Consider the following 19,922-nt stretch of genomic DNA (forward strand, 5'->3'; position numbering starts at 1 on the left):
TCTAAGTAGGTGCTTTAGACCACTGAGCCATCTCACCAGCCCCAGTTCAACCATTTTCTATGCCAATGAATACATTATCTGCAGAACATCTTCCAAGACACAACAAGCACGCTGCAGAACAGTTAAAACAATACTGGTCTAAGTATCCATCATCTATCCTAAACTTCAAGCTGTTGCCTCAAATCTTCCAACCCCTTTGTTTATTTATTTCGGTGTTTCATTTGCTTCTGAGGCCAGGAAATCCCATGTCTCCAAGCAAGGATCTAATCTTGAAGCTGGTCTAAATTAACACAGGCACAACCCTGTGGACCAGGACTTTGGGAAGGGCAAAATGGGGGAGAGCCAGAATAGATTGTATTGTTGGGTCCTGGTTGAGCTTACAGGAACAACCTTACCAGCCATGCCCTCCAATGGTAGACCCCTACTGCCCTTGTTTGTTCCCATGACAACACACACAGCAAAACCAAGTGTTTACACCAATCAGGATTTCACTTGGGACTGGATTTGAGATTAGGGTCCTATCTCCCAAGGATCATGAAAGTAAGACAGAGATACAACATATGCCTGTCAGGTTTACACTACCCAAGCCTACAGTCCGAAAAATAAAGAAAGAGACATCAGCAAATGGTGAGCCCCAACCCCCTCCAAGGTACACTCCATCATCCGGGTCTACAGACTCCCAGTGTGAGGCTAACAGGTGAACTGCAGACGGCACCACTCTGCTCAGGGAGCTGCGCCCATGTGGTGTTTCTGCCCCTCAGGCTCACACAGCGCTTTCACTGCTCGGTACCTGGAGCCATTTCTGTCACTTGCAGCTGGAGAACCCTAAAACACCAGCCTTATTTCCCACTACTGCTTTTTACTCGCCTGGGCTCTTACCAAAGGAAACTTAGCACTACTTTTTCTGAAACATACTGGGAGCTTCCAGCTTCTCACTTCGCTCCTGCCTAGACTTCCTTCCGTCCCCCTCTACTTACCTACCCACTTTCCAAGGTCTGTTCAGACATCTCCCTGCTCTACGCTGCCCTCCACCACCCCACCCTTGCACCCTCAGAGCTCTGTGGTTCTGTCGGCTGTTCACAACATTGACCACATTCTGCCTAGCAGTTATTGTGTATATATCTCACTCAATTAGTGAACTGTTTGCTTTTTGAGTCCAAAACTAATTCTCACTTTTGTATCATGTGCAGTACCTTGCACATAAGCAAAGGCTGGAAAAAAATGTATAGATGATTCTTTAAAGAATAGCACTTTATATATCATTTCAGTTCTCACTAACCTATAAGGATGAGGGGCCGGGGAGATAGTTCAGTAGAATAAATGCTTGCCTGGCAAGCTCAAGGGTCTGAGTTCAATCCCTGGTTCCACCAAAAATAAATAAATAAATAAATAAATAAATAATAAATAATAAATAAAGAAACTACAAGGACAGTGAGGGCAGGAATTCAATCTTAAATTCACTTCTGTAACCCTACTACACCACCACCATGCAGGCACTAGAACACTTGCTGATTCCTTCTAAGTGGGTTCCACAGTCCTTTCATCCTCCTGTCCTTTAGCCCTTCCACAGGAGGGCTCTGTCTCTCTAAATACAATTGTTCCTATTTCAATAACTTGCTGAGTTGCTTCCATCAAAGTAGTGGCTGGCATATGGGTTTGCAGCATCACCTCTAATTGCAGCTACAGTGCAGATCCACTCTGGCCAAGCCAGAGGAATGAAGACACCTAGACAGGCAGAAGGGTGGCAAGGAAGTCAATTCTGCTAGAGCAGGGTAAGCCGAGCAAACAGGATGCAGTCTAGTAGTAGCAGAAAGGTCCTGGACTTCTCCTTAATTTGGCCACTAACTTTTTCACAATTCTTAGAAAGGTGGCTGAATTCACTAGAAACAAGGAAGTAAGGCCAAATCTATAGGCAATCAGTGAGACCCTATTGGACACAGGTTCCCATGTCAAGCGCTGGAACAATGGCTTTAGGCCAACAATTAGAATTTTACAAACACATCACAGTTGGGGGAAGACTGACCCGAAAGAGGCTAAAGAGTCCCATCCTCAGCCCACCTCCACTCAGTACCTGGTGGGCATCTCCCGACGGGATGATATAGGCCTGGATTGGCTCTGTCACGTACTCGGAGTTCCTCATGGCTTGTCTCAGCTGCCGAAGCAGCTCCGACGTCACCTTTGGAGCCATTCTGCTGTCTGCAACAACAGAAAAATCTGTTCCAAAACCAGCCTGGCTCCAGCGATTCAAGGGCCAACTCAAAGCAAGCCAGGTGCCTTCCAATTCTGCCCAACTCAAGCTAGGCCTTCACACTGACTGCTCTACCACTTTGGGCTCAAGCCCAAAGCTGCCAGGAACACTAATATTTACAGTTCTTAAACACTACTTCTAAACAGTCATTATGTGGCAAAAAAACTGGAGCAACTAATACTCATTTCCAAATTGGTTGTTTTCCTAACCTCTTTCCCTTCTAGAAACTGATTCTAAGTAGATAATTAAGCAAATGTATAAATATACAGGTGTTGGTCTTATTTATAGTAGTAAAACAAATGGAGGAATACATAATTAGTTAAATAAACTATATTACCTAAAACAGTACGCTAAGCAACTATTAAGTACACAGACCTAGAAAAATAGCATACACATCTATATTTGACTTGTGACAATGCCTAGATAATCCTGGTGGGTAATTAAAAACAGATTACAAATTTAAACACATATAGATCGTTCTTATTTTGAATTGTGTAAGTATATGCATAAGGAGAAGTTTCTAGAAAGACAGTCATCCGGGTTTTAATAGTGGTTACTTTGAGGTAAGTAAATTTGTATTACTAGTTTCATTCCCTGATGTTTTTCTGCCTCTTAAGTTAATCTGCTCTAAAAGAGGTTTGCTTTATAAAGTTTTTGTTCATTAGCCAACCAGAGAGAGCTCAGTCTTAAGCCTTCTAATCTACAGACTACCTGGCACCTCCCAGAGCACAAACCAAGTGAGAAAGGGACCAAGGCCTCAGTGTTTTCCTCTCTAAAATACGGCGTGGTGGGTTACACCCAGCAAGTCACGGGGCACCCAATAAAACCAAGGCTGAAGTCACCAGCTCTATAAAACACAGAACAGGAACAGAAAAACAAGTCAAAAGAAATGATAGGGACTTTAAATGTGTCCCCACAGAAAGTCTTAAATCGTCTATAAATATGTAAGTAGTAAAAATCAAAATGCACTGCTTTCTAAGGAGTACAAGAAATTTTATTTCTATGTGTAGAAAGTACAGATGATACAAGCTCACTCAACCACTTTGGTTAGAAAAGGTCATGATCTTTTCTCAAGAAATACTGAGACTAGTTAATAGTTCTGATAATCATGATAGCTACAGGCTCACAGGTATGCAGCAAAGTGACTCCACAGAAAGCCAATGTTGATTAGTGATCAGGCGTATTTTACTACAACTTCATATAGTACCAGCACAAAACTGTATGATTAGAATTAAAGTAGAATGATGAATTTTACCAACTCGCTTTTGACAGGCTTTGTCAGGGCAGGGACAGGTTCACAACAAATCTGAGCACAGAGTTCCCACAAGGCCCCAGCTCCCACCACACACACAGCTCCTCCCACTATCAACGTCCCCCATCGAAGTGGTACATTTGTACAACTAATACACCTACACCGACACAGCACCATCACCTCAAGTCCACAGCTTACTTTTCAATTTTGTTACTGTGCAGTCTACGGATTTTGACAAATGCATACGACAGATCCACCATTATGCTATCATATGGAATATTTTCACTGCCATAAAAATCTCTGGGACCAACCATTCTTCCCTCTCTCCCCAGTCCCTTGTAATCACTGATCATTCTTACTATCTCTATAGCTCTGTCCTTTCCAGAATGACATACAGTTGGAATCATACAGTGGGTAGCTTCTTTCAATCAGTAATATGCACTTAAGGTTCCGCCACAGCTTTTCATGGCCTGACAGCTCATTTCTTTTTACTCTTTTTAATGCTTTTTTTTTATTTATTTTTTATTTTATTTATTTATTTGTGGGGGGGGACCAGCTCAGCCCACCAGGGGGCGGGGCTGGCTGGCATGTGGGGCTGGGGATGGAACCGCGGTCCCTGTGCTTTGCTAAGTTTGTTCTAAGTAGGTGCTTTAGACCACTGAGCCATCTCCCCAGCCCCTCTTTTTACTCTTGAATAATACTCCAATGTCTGGATGTACTACAGACTACCTTTCACATACTGAAAGGCATTTTAGTTGTTTCAAGTTCTGTAATTATGAATAAAGCTGCATAAACAAATAGGAGCGGGTCTTGTTTGCAAAAACAACGCCCATTCATCAGCTGCAACAAGCATAGCTACAGCAGGAGGCCTTGGGGCTCCACCGGAGGAGTCTCAGAAGATCAAAGTAATTAGAGTCCCTGAAAATTGACCTACACTGATTCAAGCATATCCATGTTCCTTACATTACAAATGCCTCTACATCCTACTCATTCAGAGGGCCTGCTTTCCTTCTGTCTAATCTACTAAGCCTGTAACTCCTCACCTACATAACAGAACAAAAGTATCAATCTGATCTAAGTCTAAAAGGCACACCTGCATTCAGTCCAAAGTGAATCCTCTTAGAATATCGGTAGACTGTGGGCATCTAAAAAATTTTACCCTGATGCCTTTCAGGAGATTCAAAATAATCTGTCACTCTTTCAAACTATAGAAGATCCTTCCCATTCCTCGTTGCAGTCTGGGAAATTAGATTTATAATCCCATGGAAAAATTATTGGAACACTAGTGAGTTATGGTGAGAATAAAGACACGAAGGCACATTTGTACATGTGGGGAGCCAAGGGGTCCGACATCCACCTGGGGTGACGGCCAGCCCAAACAACGGCCTCGAGCCAGGCCAGAACCGGGTTTTATTAATTCATGAAGAGGGAATGGCTCAAGGCTGAGTGACTGTGAAAGTGGTGGGCAGCAGGTGAGTGCTGTGAGCTGGGCTAGGTAGGAGGCCAGAACAACCTCAGCAGTAAGCAGAGGAGGAGACGCAGAAAGAGCAGCCTGCGTAGGTCAACTGGACGTAGTAGCTAATGTTCTGAGGTTGGTGCTTCAGCTCTGAGGCACAACCTTCTACAGCCTGGGAAGTCACAGCCTGTCATCTGGAGGCTCAGTCCTGGCCACAGCGTGGAGTGCAGAGCATGGAGCGTGGAGCGTGGAGTGTGGAGTGTGGAACATGGAGCATGGTTCTCCTTCCGCCTGGCCCACACGTTTTAGGGGAGCTACGGGTCAGGGCCACACTGCCCTGTCACCTAGCTTCAAACACTACACATCAGCACCTCTGCTAGACCAATGTCCGTTGCTCAAAGCTGACTGAGTGGATGAGGGAAAGCCCTAGCCAGCTCTGTGCACATCAGTATGCGGAAACAGAGCCAGGTTTAACCAAGATGGAGACAACTGCTCTTCTTTAGAGGAGAGTCATCCAAGTGGTTCTCTACCCAAACTATATTTCTTTCTTTCTTTTTCTTTTTCTTTTTTTTTTCTTTTTTGCGGAACCAGGGATTGAACTCAGGCCCTGGCAAGCACTTATTCTACTGAGCCATCTCCCCAGCCCCAAATAGCAGAAGGGTTTTTTTTTTTTTTTTTTTTTGGGGGGGTGCTGGCTCAGAATGCCTTCAGGGCAGGTTTGGCTGGCTTGAGTTCTGGGGATCAAACACAGCAACCTGAGCCTGACTGCTTTGTTGAAGCAGCCACTTAAAGAGCTGAGCTAAGGAGCAGGCCCCCACCCCCACCGAAACTATATTTCTAAGCAAGTTAACATTTTTTCCTGGGGTGTGTGTGTGGGTGTGTGTGTGTGTGTGTGTTTGGTTTTTTTTTTCTTTTTTGGTAACCGGGAATCGAACTTAAGACCTCATGTTCGCCAGGTAGGCACCACACAGCTGAGCTATAGCCCCAGCCCAACATATCCTTGAAAAAACAAAACAAAAATGAAGACTTCTTTCAGAACAGTGATTTAAACTTGGGTACACACATTACATAAACTTCGGATTTAACTGGTCTGAAGTACAGCAGAGGCATTGGATCCAATATGGTTTATTTTACGATTATTAATTTATAGAATTTGGCTTCTAATTGATGTACATTCTGACTTAAGAGATCTTTCTTTTTTGTTTGTTTGGGGGGCGTTTTGTGGGGTTTTTTGGCAGAACCAGGGACTGACCCTTGCGCTTGCCAGGGAAGCACTTACTCTACTGAGCCATCTCCCTGGCCCCTGACTTAGAGATCTTGATGGCACCAGCTATAATGTTTGCAGTGCTGACTACCAACATGTACTAATATTGTCACTAATGTAATCAATAAAGCTAACCAATGGTGAGCACAGAATCCTCAGTTACAAACTAAAACTCATCAAAGGAAGAGCAAGTCTAGCCAAAGACGTCTTCCACTTCCTGGTCACTGTAACCTGCTCCCTCACCAGCTTTCTGGCACCCATCACCATCTCCTGCATCACCTTGACATCCCTCCTGTCTGACCTATGAGGCCATCTCAGAGTCATCAGCAGCATCAGTGCCGCTCTAATGCACCAGAACACAATGGTACTTTGGTTTACAAAACTTAATTTCTTTTGCAACTTTGGGGAAGGAGGCCACCTTTGTGTTTAGGGAAGGTGGCCATGGTCATGTTTATCATCCAATGCAGTTTGTGAACAGTAGCAAAATTTTACCAAATGTTTTTGTGAACCAAACTGTTTGCAAGCAAAATCATTCAGGGGCGTTGGGAGATAGCTCAGTGGTCTAAGCACCTGCCTGGCAAGTGCAAGGACCTGGGTCTGCATGCTGTGCCAGCCTCACCATGGGCACACCATGCCAGCCACTGGAACTGGGTGTGATGGTACATGCTTGTAATCCCAGGGATGGGGAGGCTGAGACACGATGATCACTATGAGTCTAAACTGCATAGCGAAACCCTGTATCAAATAAGGAGGAAAAAAAGCATTCATGAACTGAGATACAACTGACTGTATTACTTCCCGCCAGTGTCACCCGCCCCAGTCAGCACTCTCAACACTTCTCTTCTTTCCTTCTTGTCCTTCAAACTCATCCCATGTAGTTGGTGTCCCTAAGCAAATGCAACCACATTTTTTGTGCTCTACAGCAGACACAATGAAAAATCTCCCAACAGCACAACCAACAGGACGCGGTAATGGGCAGGGCAAGTAAAAGTACATGTAGTAAAGGCAACAACAGGCGACAGCTCAGGTCATGGGCTGGGGCAGCAGAGACAGCTACTGCTAAGGCAAGAGGCCATGCAAGCGAGTGAATGGACGAGCAGCTGCAGCTGAAGAAAGACACGACTGGCAGGAATGTGTCAGTGATGGAGCAAGTAGCAGCTAAAAAGGCAGGAAAGATGGAGGAAGGGAACACTGTGACAGCAACTCTGCTAGGTAACTTTATGAAGATAAAATTAGTTATTCTCCGTGAAGCACTTAGCATGCCTGGCACATAATTACTGTTATGTAAGCACCTGCAATTGTTAGAATAGAATACAGTAACTACAAATGTGATGCGGTAAGTAGTGTAACAGTGGTGTACGGTCCCTGCGTCATGGTCATTTCCATAACCAGCACCTAACACATACCTATACTCTCTCAGAAACAGCTGAATATTGTCCATGGCTTTCAAACCCAACAAAGTGAATGGTAAAAAATCTCCACAGTAAGAAGAAAATCTAGGAACCTAGAAGGTGCTGTGTTATGTTATGTGTTCATCCCACACCCTCACATTTTTCAGAAATGTCAGAAGCAGCCAAAAGCTGAGCAAAATGTGTAGAGAAGTGAAAAGCCAAGAGCAGCAGGCCTAACCCGTGATATAACATCAGACCATACATCGCCAGGTATTTTTATATCATGCCCTAAAGAGAATGACTCATTGAAATGTCTTGCATGTGAATCTGCTTGTAGAAATAAGTTCCAAAACCTCTAGTCTCTACCATAAACAAGACCTTTCACTGCTTGCACATGACCAACATTTCTACCTCACTGAGTGGCTAAGAGAATTAAAGGAGTAATGTATGAGAAAATACCATGCATGACATGAATATATTATAAGAGCTCAAAAATATTTGAACCCAGATCTGAAGCACCAGCTGGGATTTCCACACATCTTGTTACAAGAATAGAAGGGGCTGTTTCACTCCAGTTTGGGCATCTTAACACACACACAGACACTTTTCCAGCATCAATAGCTTCAGAGGTAGCAGTTTGTTTCTGTTTCACTGCTACAGGAGGGCTGAGGACTTTACATACATTAATGGTTAATTCTCACAGTAATCCTCCAATGAAAGCTTTCGCTTTTTCCGTTGTACACATAAAGAAATACGAGTTCAATGAAGTTAAGTAGGTGCCCACGTCAGCTGGACCATCAGGAGCCAGGACCCAAGGTCTACCCAATTTTCAAGCTCATGCTCCTTCACCACCACATTATCTGGGGGATTAAAAGCTTTTCAGCACTCTAAGACCAACAGAATCAAAGCATGTGGGCCTAGTCTACAGCTGGAACCTACAGCTTAGGACAACTGAAACTCTTATTTCTTCATATATAATTCGAAAAACTTATCTTCCAACTCTATTCTGATGATTCAATCCCTTTTTTCCTTTCTTTATGTTTCCCTTTATCCTACTTCTCTTACTCCCCTTTCTCCTACTTCTTACTGCACCCAAAGTATGTCAGGTACATCTATATTTTTATAGATAGAACTAAAATTACATGCAGTAATAGCATTGCTATTCTAAGGAAAAAATCAGATAGTCATGGTTCCTTAGCACTTCAAGGGATCAGTATTTCAGTCAGCTAAAAGAAAATATTTCTTCTCGGGAGTCTACAGAAAAGTTCTGGCTTACCTGGTACAGGATACTGTAATACATTACCTTTCAGAATTCAGATTTCTAGCAATTTATCAGATAATTAAGTTCTGGGGAGAAAGGATGGTCCCACGGAATTATTTCCAAAAAACATTTCCCTAAATGCAAACTCAATTTATAAAGCACAATAAAGCATTTTATCATTTCTGAATCTAATGAGAGGTTGAAAGCTAATTTCTAAACTAATCAATAAGGGACTCTATCAAAGGTAAAATATAAGATGAGAAAAACTATAATAATACATTTTCAATAAAAATCTACCCCCACTACAGTTACCATCTATCTCCCAGAAAAATGAAAAACATTTTTTAAAAAGACCACCCACTAACAGAAACTGTAATTCTCTGACTTACTACCTCAAAGTAATAAATATATCCAAACAGTAACCGACCATCAAGAACCAAAGGACAAAACGATTTTTAATTTCCAGGTCCTCACCCCAGCCACAGTCAATTACTAAGTCCTTACTGTCTCTTCTCACTCAGCTTGGGGTTAGGGCAGGGAATCTAAAATCCTTTTGAAATGTTCCACCTAATTTGTAGATAAAACTATTATTACCTGTTTCCACACCTGTGTCTCCTGAGTGTATCACTTCGTTAGGCTCAATTATTCTTAAGTTTTTCAGCTGAAAATCCTGGTGACTCGTCCTTAAAAAGAAAAAGATTGAAATGTTGCAGACTTTGATCACAGTAAACGTGGCAAGCTTAGTCAAAGAAAACATCAACTTGACCTAGCAGTCTTCTTAGGTGAGTCAGAAGAACTCTCACCCCAGGATCAAGGATGGAACAAATAAAAGTTGTAGTAGTGAAACTACCACGGCTGGCAAATACTTCATTTTCATTCCAACTTCACAAATTCTCTTCAGCCATGTCTATTCCCCTATATAAATAAACTAAAAACATTCTTTTAATGATTATTTTTCATTTCTATAAGTTCTATTCAGTTCTATTTCATATTTGCCTATATTTTGTCTATGATGTCCCTATTCTTTCACTCTGTTTTCTATTTCTTCACATAGCCATTTAATCATTTTAGGTCTTTTTAATTATTATTTTCAAACTTTCCCTCTGGGATAGCAATCCTCATACTTGCTAGGTAGGTCACTGCTACTACTACAGCTGACCTTATAGTTCCTAATCTTTCAAATTTGTTTCTCAAGAGAAATTTAGAGGGACTGAGGACACGGCTCAGTAGAATAAGTGCTTGCCTGGCAAGTGCAAGGGCCTGAGTTCAATCCCTGGTTCTGCCAAAAAAAAAAAAGAGAGAGAGAGAAAGAGAGAGAAATTTAGAAAAGTCTGGAGATGCTAGCTAGTTAGGCCTTAAAATGCTAGAAGCAGAGCTTGATGGGCCATTCTGGTTGAAGCTCAGAACCTGACAGGAATGCAGACAGTGACAGCCAGACTGTTAGGGTTTGTGTCTAGATGTCCCCCCCCAAAGCCGCATACAGTCATGGTCTGGGCTTTTAGAGTTTATGATTGACTCATGGTCACAGGCTGGGATTGCAGGTGTGAGTGCTACCCTCACCCTGGGGTGGGTTGCCTGCATGCTATCAGTAAAAGGCTTGCTCTCTTGCTCTTCCCCTTTTGCTCTTGTTGCTTTTACTGTCCCATCCCCCACCCCCATGAACTGCTGCCTCCTGCCATGTGCTACTCTCCCTTGGGGCCAGACAAGTATGGACTGAAATCTCCACAAATTGTAAGCTAAATAAACTTTTCCTTCCTTAATTTGGGGCACTGGTATTTTGTTCCGGCAACAAGAGAAAAGGAACCACACAGACTCATGAGGCTTTAGATGGAAATGAGGGTTGTATTAGAAACAGATTAAAGGCCATAAGCACTTCACGCTGGTGAGGAAATTGTCTGTTTTGACCTAGTACTTGAGAAGCTAAGTACTTTGCAGCAGCAGACTAGGCAAGATATCTTGAGGGCCTCTCAGGAAAGAACCAGACCCCACCCATCACCACTCAAGGGTACAAAAAGTCTTTGCTTTGAGGAGAGAGTCCCCATGGCACCCTGCTCAAGCAGGGCCTTCTAAGGAAGGGAATTGCGGAGTTCAGCCATTAAAGTACTCCGAAGCCACTGCAAGGAGGCCTAGTGGCCCAAGGAGAGCTAGTGAGGCAGCTCCGGTGAGTGGAAGACCTGGGCATCGTCTAGACAGACAGTACTAGTTTTTCATGCATGTAAATCGCAAAAGCTATGAGGTCACAGAAGATTCCACCGGGATTTCAAAGAAGTAATAGGAAGCCAGAGTCCTTACAAGAAGCCCCTGATAAGGGCGATGCTTTCAATTATGAGTGAAGCCAAATATGCAGTAGAGATTCCAGGAAGTTGAAACATCTGCCAAGAGAGGCCACCTGGATCAAAGAGAAGGCACATGGGCTGCAACCAAAAAGCCACAGGGGCAGGGTTGGCCAAACCCTTTGGGATTCACGGCTCATTAAAATCTGTCCTAGAAGTTGGCTGTGGCTTTGTTTGCCTTGCTGGATTCTGGTTTTGCTTTGTTTTCATTCGTTTCTATCTTCCTATTCTCTTTTTATAGAATAGCAATGTTTACTGTATGCCACTGTACATTGAAAGTATTTAACTTTCTGATTTTTATAGGAGCTTGCAGCTAAGAATTTGCCTTGAGCCTCAAAGGAATATTTAGACTTGCACTTTTCAGCAATGCCAAATCTGTTAAAATTAGTAACTTTATTTAGCAACTCTTAGAGATAGACTAAGTGCATTTTGCATACATAGCCTTTTGTGGGCCAGGGAAGTAAGTAATGGTTTCAATCTAAAATGCTTCCTCCAAGTCCCATATTCAAAGGTGGAGCCTGTTTAAAAGGAGCAGGTCTCTGGGGGCATGACCTCATAGGATGTACTCTTTATCTCTCTCTCTCTCTCTCTCTCTACTTCCTGACTGCCATGGATGGAGCAGCCTTCCTTTACCAGGCCCTTCCAGGCCATTTCTGAACCCCCCAAAACCATGAACCAAATAAAGCTCTCCCTTAAGATGTGGCTATTAGATATTTTATCCTGGTTGTGGGAAAGAGACAGAAACATAGATCTGCTTCCTCTCCCTGCTGGTGGCTCATTCCTTGTATGTTCTGTTATTACGAGCTTGTCTTCAGTGAAGACTGTCTATGTGAACACCAGGCTCCTGGATCATACAAGCGTTACAAGTCTAATTTTCACATTAATTTCCTAGCTAGAAGGTTTATGACAAGTTTCCTGTCGTCCTAGAAAGAAGACAGCCTAGTACTCTGTACCCTGACAAAGGCCTTCATCTGCATCTGATAACATTCCTAAGTTCAGCTTACTAGTATACCATTCAGGCATCAAGTTTCCTCTAACTCTCTGGTATTTCTCTTTCTTTCCAGTTTACACAGTCAAATATTTATTGAGACTCTCCCCTAACACAGACATTATTCCAGACACAAAAATAAAAAGGGTGACACACCTCACTTCAATGGGGTGAGGCAGGGGAGGAGAGAACGGGCAATTTCACATAAGTTAGCCAAGAAGGTCTCTCTGATAGTAACTGACATTTTAGCAGAGACCTCCAGAGACTGAGGGAATATGCCATGGTAATTTCTAGAAGAGCACTCCAGAAGAGAATGGCACGTGCGGTGCCTATGGAGCAGAGGTGTACCTAGTGTGCCTTAAAAAAAGGCCACTAGTGTGTCATGTGTCAGAAAATAGACAGGTAAGTGAGTAGGTCAGAAAGGCAGTTAAACAGTAATTCCACTATATTTGTATGTGTTGGCAGTGGTTCATATTCACTTAGTCTACCACACAGTCAGAACCATCAGACCAGACATTGTCACCAATCACTCCAGACCTGCAGTCAGATCACTGTTACTCGGTTGCACTGGACAAAGTAAGATGTAATTAGCTATGAGGAAAACCCATGTTTTCACATAAAAAAATAAGAAACTAGGCTGGGAGTAAAGCTCAGTGGTATAGCACTGCCTAGCAAGCTGGGATGAATCCCTAGCCTCATACATAAAAAGTTAGACACCTATAATTATGAGATATATTTATTTCTCACAAATATATGTACAAATATCCTTAACAAAAAAGAAAAACAAAATGAATCAAGCAACAATATAAAAAGTATCATGTACCATTACATAATGGGACTACCCCAGGAATACAAGGTTGGTTCAACATATGAAAATCAATTAATGTAACACAGCATATTAATAATGAAAAAACTGATAGAAATATTCAACAAACACGAGGGAAAATTTCTCAATCTGAGAAATGCTACTACAAAATCCAAAGTAAACATCATCCTTCATGTAGTAAGACTTAATGTAGTAAGGTTTCCACTGTGAACACAAGAAAAGGGTAACTACTCTTGCCACTGCTATTCAGCACTGTACTAGAACTAAGAAAGGATGATACAGGACCTCCAAATAATCCAAATTACATACAGGAAATATACACTGAGTTTGTGTTTTCTAAAGCCAAAGAATGAATTCTAGAAATAACAGAGGTCAAGACCAGAAAACACTCACTGGGAAAAGAAAGCTTCTAAGAGGGACCGAAGGGGTCCTGAATGGGTTGCCAAGAATCCTATTTCTCAAGAGAATTTTACAGAACAAAATCATGAGGTGAGGCAAGTCTAAGGTGGGAAAAACTATAAGTAAATAATAAGCTTATAAGTACAGTCACTTAAGTAACACTGATCCAGTGGGAACTTACAAGGTGTCCATGAAGTGGGACAAAATATATAAAGAACTACTGCTACTCAACAAGAAAAAGATAAACTACCTAATTTTAAAATGGTAATAGGAACTGAGTAGACACTTCTCTAGTGAGAAATGACCAATAAACACATGAAAAGATGCTCAACATCATTAGTCATTAGGCAAGTACAAATGAAAATCACAATGATCCAATTTATCACTTGCTAAGAAGGTAATAATCAAAAAGACAATAAAATGAGTGTGTGATAAAATGGAAAATTAGAACCCTCAGACATTGCTGGTAGAAATGTAAAAGGGAGACGCAGGGACTGGGATTCAATCCCTGGCATGCTGTGCTAGCCCTGCCCCCAGGACATGCTGAGCCAGTGATTCAGACTGGGCATGGTGTCACAGGCCTATAATCCCAGCACTTGGGAGGCTGAAAACAGGAGGATCACTACAAGTCCGATCTGGGCAGTGAGACCCTTACTTAGAACTGTACTAAATACACGAAAAAAAGAAAGAAATGTAAAATGGTGGTATAGCTCTGGAATGCAGTCTGACACTTCCTTAAAAGACTGACCACAAGCCAGATGTGGTGGCACACACCCATAATCCCAGCACTTAGGAGGCTGAGGGAGGAGGATCTCCATGAGTTGGAGGCCCATCTGAACTACATAATGAGTTCAAGACTGACCTGAGCTACATAGCAAGATCTTGTCCCAAAACAACAAACAAAAAATTAACTAGAGAGTTAGCATACACCCAAATAATACCACTCCTAGAATCATGCTCAAGACAACTGAAAACACTTATCCTTAAATACAGGGCTGGATATGTAGCTCAGTGGCAGAGTACTTACCTAGCATATGCACACAATGCCCAGATTCAATCCCTTGTGCCAAAAAAATGTTTAAACAAAAATAAAAAACCAATACACAAATATTCATAGCTGCAATGAATAGCTTCAAATATTCCTAGCTACATTTGTAATGGCCAAAAAGTAGAAACAATACGAACGCCTATCAACTGATGAACAAATAAAAATGACCTAGGCATATAATGATACAGAATATCATCTGGCACACAAAAAAAGCACATGTACAACATAGGTGAACCTTGAAAGCATTATACTAAAGGAGAAAAATACCTATCACGAAAGACTATACAGTAGGGCCGGCAAGATAGCTTAGTGGACTAAGCACCTGCTTAGGCAAGTGCAGGGACCAGGGTTTGATCCCCAGCAGCACATGCCACACCAGCCCATCCCTGGCAAGCTGAGCCAGCCACCTAGACCGGGCCTGGTGGCACATGCCTCTGATCCCAGCGCTGGGGAGGCCGAAAACAGGAGGTTCACTATGAGTCCAAGCTACATAGTGAGACCCTGCACCAAATTCATAAACAAATAAAAAAGACTACATAGTATATGATTTCATTTCTAGGAGCTGTCTCAATAGGTGATTGTGTACAGCTAGATTAAGGGTTGGCAAGTTCTCAGTGAGGATCAGGAGAACTGAGGAGTGACCATGAGGAGTGATTACCAGAGTACAAGATTTATTAGGGGGATGATTAATATGCCTAAAAACTGACTAGTAATGGTTGTACAACTCCATGAAATGAACACTAACAGATGAAATGTATCATTTATAAAATTATATCTCAATAGAGTGGTTATAAATTTCTAGGGCTGGAGAGATAGCTCAGTGGTCTAAGTCCCTGCCTGGCAAGTGCAAGGACCAGAGTTCCATCCCTAGTTGCATGCTACGCCCACATAAACCCAGGCACAGGGGCGCATGCCTATAATCCCAGCGTTGGGGAGGCTGAAACAGGAGGATCACTGTGAGTCCGAGCTTCGTAGCTAGACCGTGTACCAAATAAATAAATAAATATTTTTTTAAAATAAAAAAAAAAAAAATTCGATCCCCACAACTCAAGCCAGCCAAACCTGCCCTGAAGGCATTTGGAGCCAAAAAATAAATACATAAATAAATAAATAAAATAAATTTCTACAAAAGGCCAGACACGGTGGTGCACACCTGTAATCGCACCACTCGGAAGGTGAGGCAGGAGGATTGCTGAGAGTTCGGGACCAGCCTGAGCTACAAAGTGAGCTCAAGACCAGCCTGAACCGTATGTCAAAACCCTGTCAAAAAAAAAAAAAATCACAAAAACACAAATTATTTTCCCACAATTTTCCAATTTCCCATTATTATAAGTAAGGTGACAATGAATGAAGGAAGGTCCAAGGGCCGGCCTGATAGCTCAGCAGACTAAAGCATCTGCTTAGGCAGAGCGCAGTGGCCAGGGTTCAATCTCCAGCATGCCATGTCAGGCCTGGCCCCAACTCTGGGGCGCGATGAGACTACGACTGAGACTGGGCATGGTGGGGCACGCACCTGTAATCCCAGCACTTGGGAAGCTGAAAACAGGAGAATCACTACAAGTCCGATCTACGTAGTGAGAACCTGTAGACCCTTTCCTAAATACAGAAGAGAAAAAAAGGTCCTCCTTTCCTCTCTCTTTTCTTTTTCTCTCTTCCCTTCTTGCCATTCACCTCTTTTCCTCCCTCTGCCACCTCTCCCTAGTCCCAACACCTAGATCAGGTACAGGACTAGATAGGTAGGAAGAGGTTGTCCAGAGACAGTTCTGATTGATTTTACAAAAGGGCAACAAGGATAACTTACCATAGATCATACACCTTGCAAAGCCAAGACCAAACATCAAGACTGACAGTCCGGCCCAAACATTCCAGGTAAGCATCTCCATCTCCCTATCTCTGTCAGGATCTCAGGATCTAAACACTATACTTGCCCTGTGCTTGTCAGAACTTGGTTTCTGTAGAGTACAAGATTCCCTCCATTCTTCACTTACTTTGATAAGTATAAGCTGTTGAATCAAGACTATCATTAAATACTAGAGCTAAAGAATATACCTCACAGACACCTAACTCACTTGTCTAGGCAAAGAAGCTGAGAAACAGATCAGAGGACTTGCTCAAAGCTTACAGCTTTCAGTGACAGAACCAGAGTCCAGATTTCCCAGCTTCCAGCTCAGTGCTCCTCCCTTTTCCTTCTTCAGACTACACCTGCTCCAACTTATGATGAGCCCAGAGATGGGAAAGTGCAAAAACAGCATGCAGAACACTCCCTGTTCAATCTCTATACAAGAAGATTATGACCTCACCTACAAGGACTACAGATTTTTCTCCTCTTTTTTTTAAAGAAATCCCAGCAGGAATTCTAGGTACCTACTCCAATCTTATCCTGAGTCCATGATAAAAATGATACATGCCCAATGTTTTGGGGCAAAACAAAGACCAAGACACCCAGCACACCTAGAGAGATGAGGCAAAGGTAAACTACACAAGCTCCTCAGAGTGGGGATGTAGGCAGTGCAGTCTTCATTGCCCTAGATTCATCTTTCCTTATTTTCTCTTTTTTTTTTTTTTTCTTTTCTCTTCTTTTCAGAACCAGGGATTGAACTCAGGTCCTTGCACTTGCCAAGGAAGCGTTTATTCCACTGAGTATGCCTCCTTATTTTCATAAGCACCATTGTTTTCCATTTGGGATTGTCCCTTTGCCACTTTGGTCCACAGGAACTGGACATCCTCATACCCACTGAGCTCTGGAACCCAGGCCTGGTCAATCCATCCCTCTAGCCATAATGACTGGTTGAGGGATGGATATAGTCAGCTCAGTGATCTGGGACTTCTGCTACAACTGCTAGGAATGAAAATGCTATTTCCGTGGGTGCTGTCTTCCTATAACTCTCATAAAAAAGAAAGTTGGCTTGACAATGAAGCCAGTGCAGAAGTCAGATCCAGAAGATTCAAAAGAAAGCCAACTATGATGCTGATATTGATGCTTCTGGACTCAGTTACCCTAGAAACCACCCCAATCTCACCTTATCTAAGTCAATCTGAGTAGTTTCCCTTCCTTAAAACAAAATATACCTTCACCTTTATACTGGATGGAACTGAAATTCTACCACTTAGGTAAAGCACCTGGAACACACGACCTCCTAGTAACTGATGTTGAAAGTCTCTTCTGCCCCTAAAATACTGTGATTCTATAAATGGAGCAGACTATCTTGGTCCGCAAAGGTTTCTCCATAGCCTAACACTACCCACTTGCAGGTTCCCTGAACCCAACTTACAGAAAGCCTTTTCTATATGGATGTTTACCACACTACCCACAGCGCCGTTCTGGCTGGCTGCCCACCCTTAACATGTGGCCGCAGGGATAAATCCAGATGAAGGAGGGCTTGACACCTGTCCACTCCCAAACACAAACCGTGGTCTGGATGCAGCAAGTGCCCCAAATTAGTTCATTCGGGTCACAAATGGCCAGGTGGCAACCTCCTGTGGATCCCAGAGTTTGCAGTCTACACTCTTGAGAAGTTTATTCCTCTCCCTCGGTGTCTCATTTTTTTAGGTGCTCGGATGTGTAGCCTGCTGTTGGGGGAGAATACTCTACAACATGTTCAAATTACGGGCGGGGATTATCCTCACCTCCTTGAGGCCGAGAGAAATGCGGGGCAGGTTACTGATGGGTTTTCCTCAGGATTATGCCAACCATTCCCTAACACTGCCTCGGAAAGCCTGCGGGTGGTGCGGGCCCCGCGGCTGCCTGTCTGTGGCACTGACTGATAAAAGGGGAAACGCCGGCATCAGAACTACCCGGAGGTAACGTGGAGCTCAGACTGCGGGGTTGGGGGAGCGCAGGGGGCAGGGCTCGCTCGTGTCCTGCACCCGGTAGGGCCCGCGGAGGACCAACTTCCAGCAGCACTGGCCTTCCCGGCGCTCCGGCCGAGCGAGCGGGCACGGCACTTCCCCATGGCCCGCCGGAAACGCGCCCAGCGGCGGGGCTCCGTCCGGGCTCCGCGGGGTACGCTGGCCAGCTCCGGGCCTCGCCGGATGGCGGCGGGCTCGCCGTTCTCCCCCGTGCATCCTGGCCCTCCGGGGTGCAACACGCGCGTCCGCACAGGGCAGCGGCGCGTTGCCTAGACGCCGGCTCCCCGGCAGCGTCCCCTCACCTGACTCGCGGTGCCTTTCTGGAGGCTGCCATTCGGCGGTGACGCGCGCCGGCCGACGTCAGGGCCGCGCAGACCAGCTGATCGCCGCGGAAAGCAGGAAGGGCCGACGTGCGTGCCGGAGCCAGCCACGCCCACGCAACGTGCCTGCGCTGGCCACGCCCACCATTTGGTCCCGCCCCGCCGGCAGCCTTGGAGGCCACGCCCCTCGGTGGCAGCCTGGGAGCGCGGCCTGAGTTTCCACCTAGCACGCCCTTTGCAGACCCTTGCGGCGTCTTAAGATCCTGACGCTATGCCGCCGCGTGTCCTCCTCTCTGTTCAGTCCGCAGAGGGCGAGAGCAGGGCTTTGCGGGATGGTGGGACGTTCTGGTCTTCGAGGAGGCTGCCAAGAGGAGGCGGTGCCAGTTCTGGACAGGCTTTGCCACAGGTCTCAATCACTAAGGCTTTAGAGGTAGACTCAAAATTATTTCTCCATCTTGAGAATCCAGCTTCTCATTCCACATGGATAGATGAAAGACCCCTTGGAGTCAGCGTGTACAAAAAGAGTACCAGGTCCCGTCCACCAAAAGCAAAACCAAGACCAGCTTCAGCACTCCGCTATCTCTAGCGAGGGCCACTCGTTCCTGTCAGCCAAGCATCTTGGCGTCGCCTGCCTCTTCTCTTTCTCACCCCATATCTGAGCTGCCAGAAACCCCCTGGGCTCTGTCTTCCAACAAGACTCCTAATATGTGACCCCTTCTCCACAACTTCAATAGTCACCTGCCAGCCCTGCGTTATTACCAGGGTGCTTCACCACCCCAGGCTGTCGCCTGCACATGGAAACCCAGCAACCACACCAGCCTTTACACAGTGACATCAGATCACTCCTCTGCTCATCGCTTTCTGCTTTCTGTCCTTCCCCATGTCATTCATGAAAGGTCTTCCTGGTCTACCCTAATCTTACTTGCCGCTGCCCCCCACCTTCCTGCCCTTGAAAATCCTGGACAATTTCTGCTCCTGACCTTGGACTTGTTCTTCCTCAAATATCAGACTCTTGGGGCCGGGGAGATGGCTCAGTAGAATAAGTGCTTCCCTGGCAAGCGCAAGGATCTGAGTTCAATCCCTGGTTCCACAAAAAAAAAAAAAAAAGGAAAAAGAAAAAGAAAAAGAAAAAAATATATCAGACTCTTTTTTGTACCAGGGATCCAACTCAGGACCTTGCGCTTGCCAGGCAGACACCTGTACCACTGAGCTCTCTCCCTGGGCCCAGGCGCTTTTTCTTATTTTCCTGCAAGTATCACCTAAATAGGACCTACCCTGACAGCTACT

General features: G+C 44.3%; 1 protein-coding gene across 4 annotated transcripts in view; it reads right to left on the bottom strand.

Moving 5' to 3' along the window:
- Xpnpep1 (X-prolyl aminopeptidase 1) overlaps positions 1-18,728 on the bottom strand; it is a 64,837-nt gene extending 46,109 nt beyond the window's left edge. Inside the window, exons 1-3 of one of the 4 annotated variants that reach the window (XM_004631516.2) lie at positions 18,618-18,722; positions 9,467-9,555; positions 2,072-2,196 (exon numbers count right to left, since the gene is read on the bottom strand). In XM_004631516.2, the coding sequence (XP_004631573.1) occupies positions 2,072-2,196; positions 9,467-9,555; positions 18,618-18,649 (246 nt within the window). In that variant the 5' untranslated portion in view covers positions 18,650-18,722. Of the gene's footprint in view, positions 1-2,071; positions 2,197-9,466; positions 9,556-18,261; positions 18,283-18,617 lie in introns of those variants that run through there. The other 3 variants (XM_023715555.1, XM_023715557.1, XM_023715556.1) reach the window with 3 other exon arrangements.
- Positions 18,729-19,922: the final 1,194 nt, after the last annotated feature.

This window comes from Octodon degus, unplaced genomic scaffold, assembly GCF_000260255.1.
Source record: "Octodon degus isolate 3935 unplaced genomic scaffold, OctDeg1.0 scaffold00042, whole genome shotgun sequence".
Taxonomy (NCBI): Eukaryota; Metazoa; Chordata; class Mammalia; order Rodentia; family Octodontidae; genus Octodon; species Octodon degus.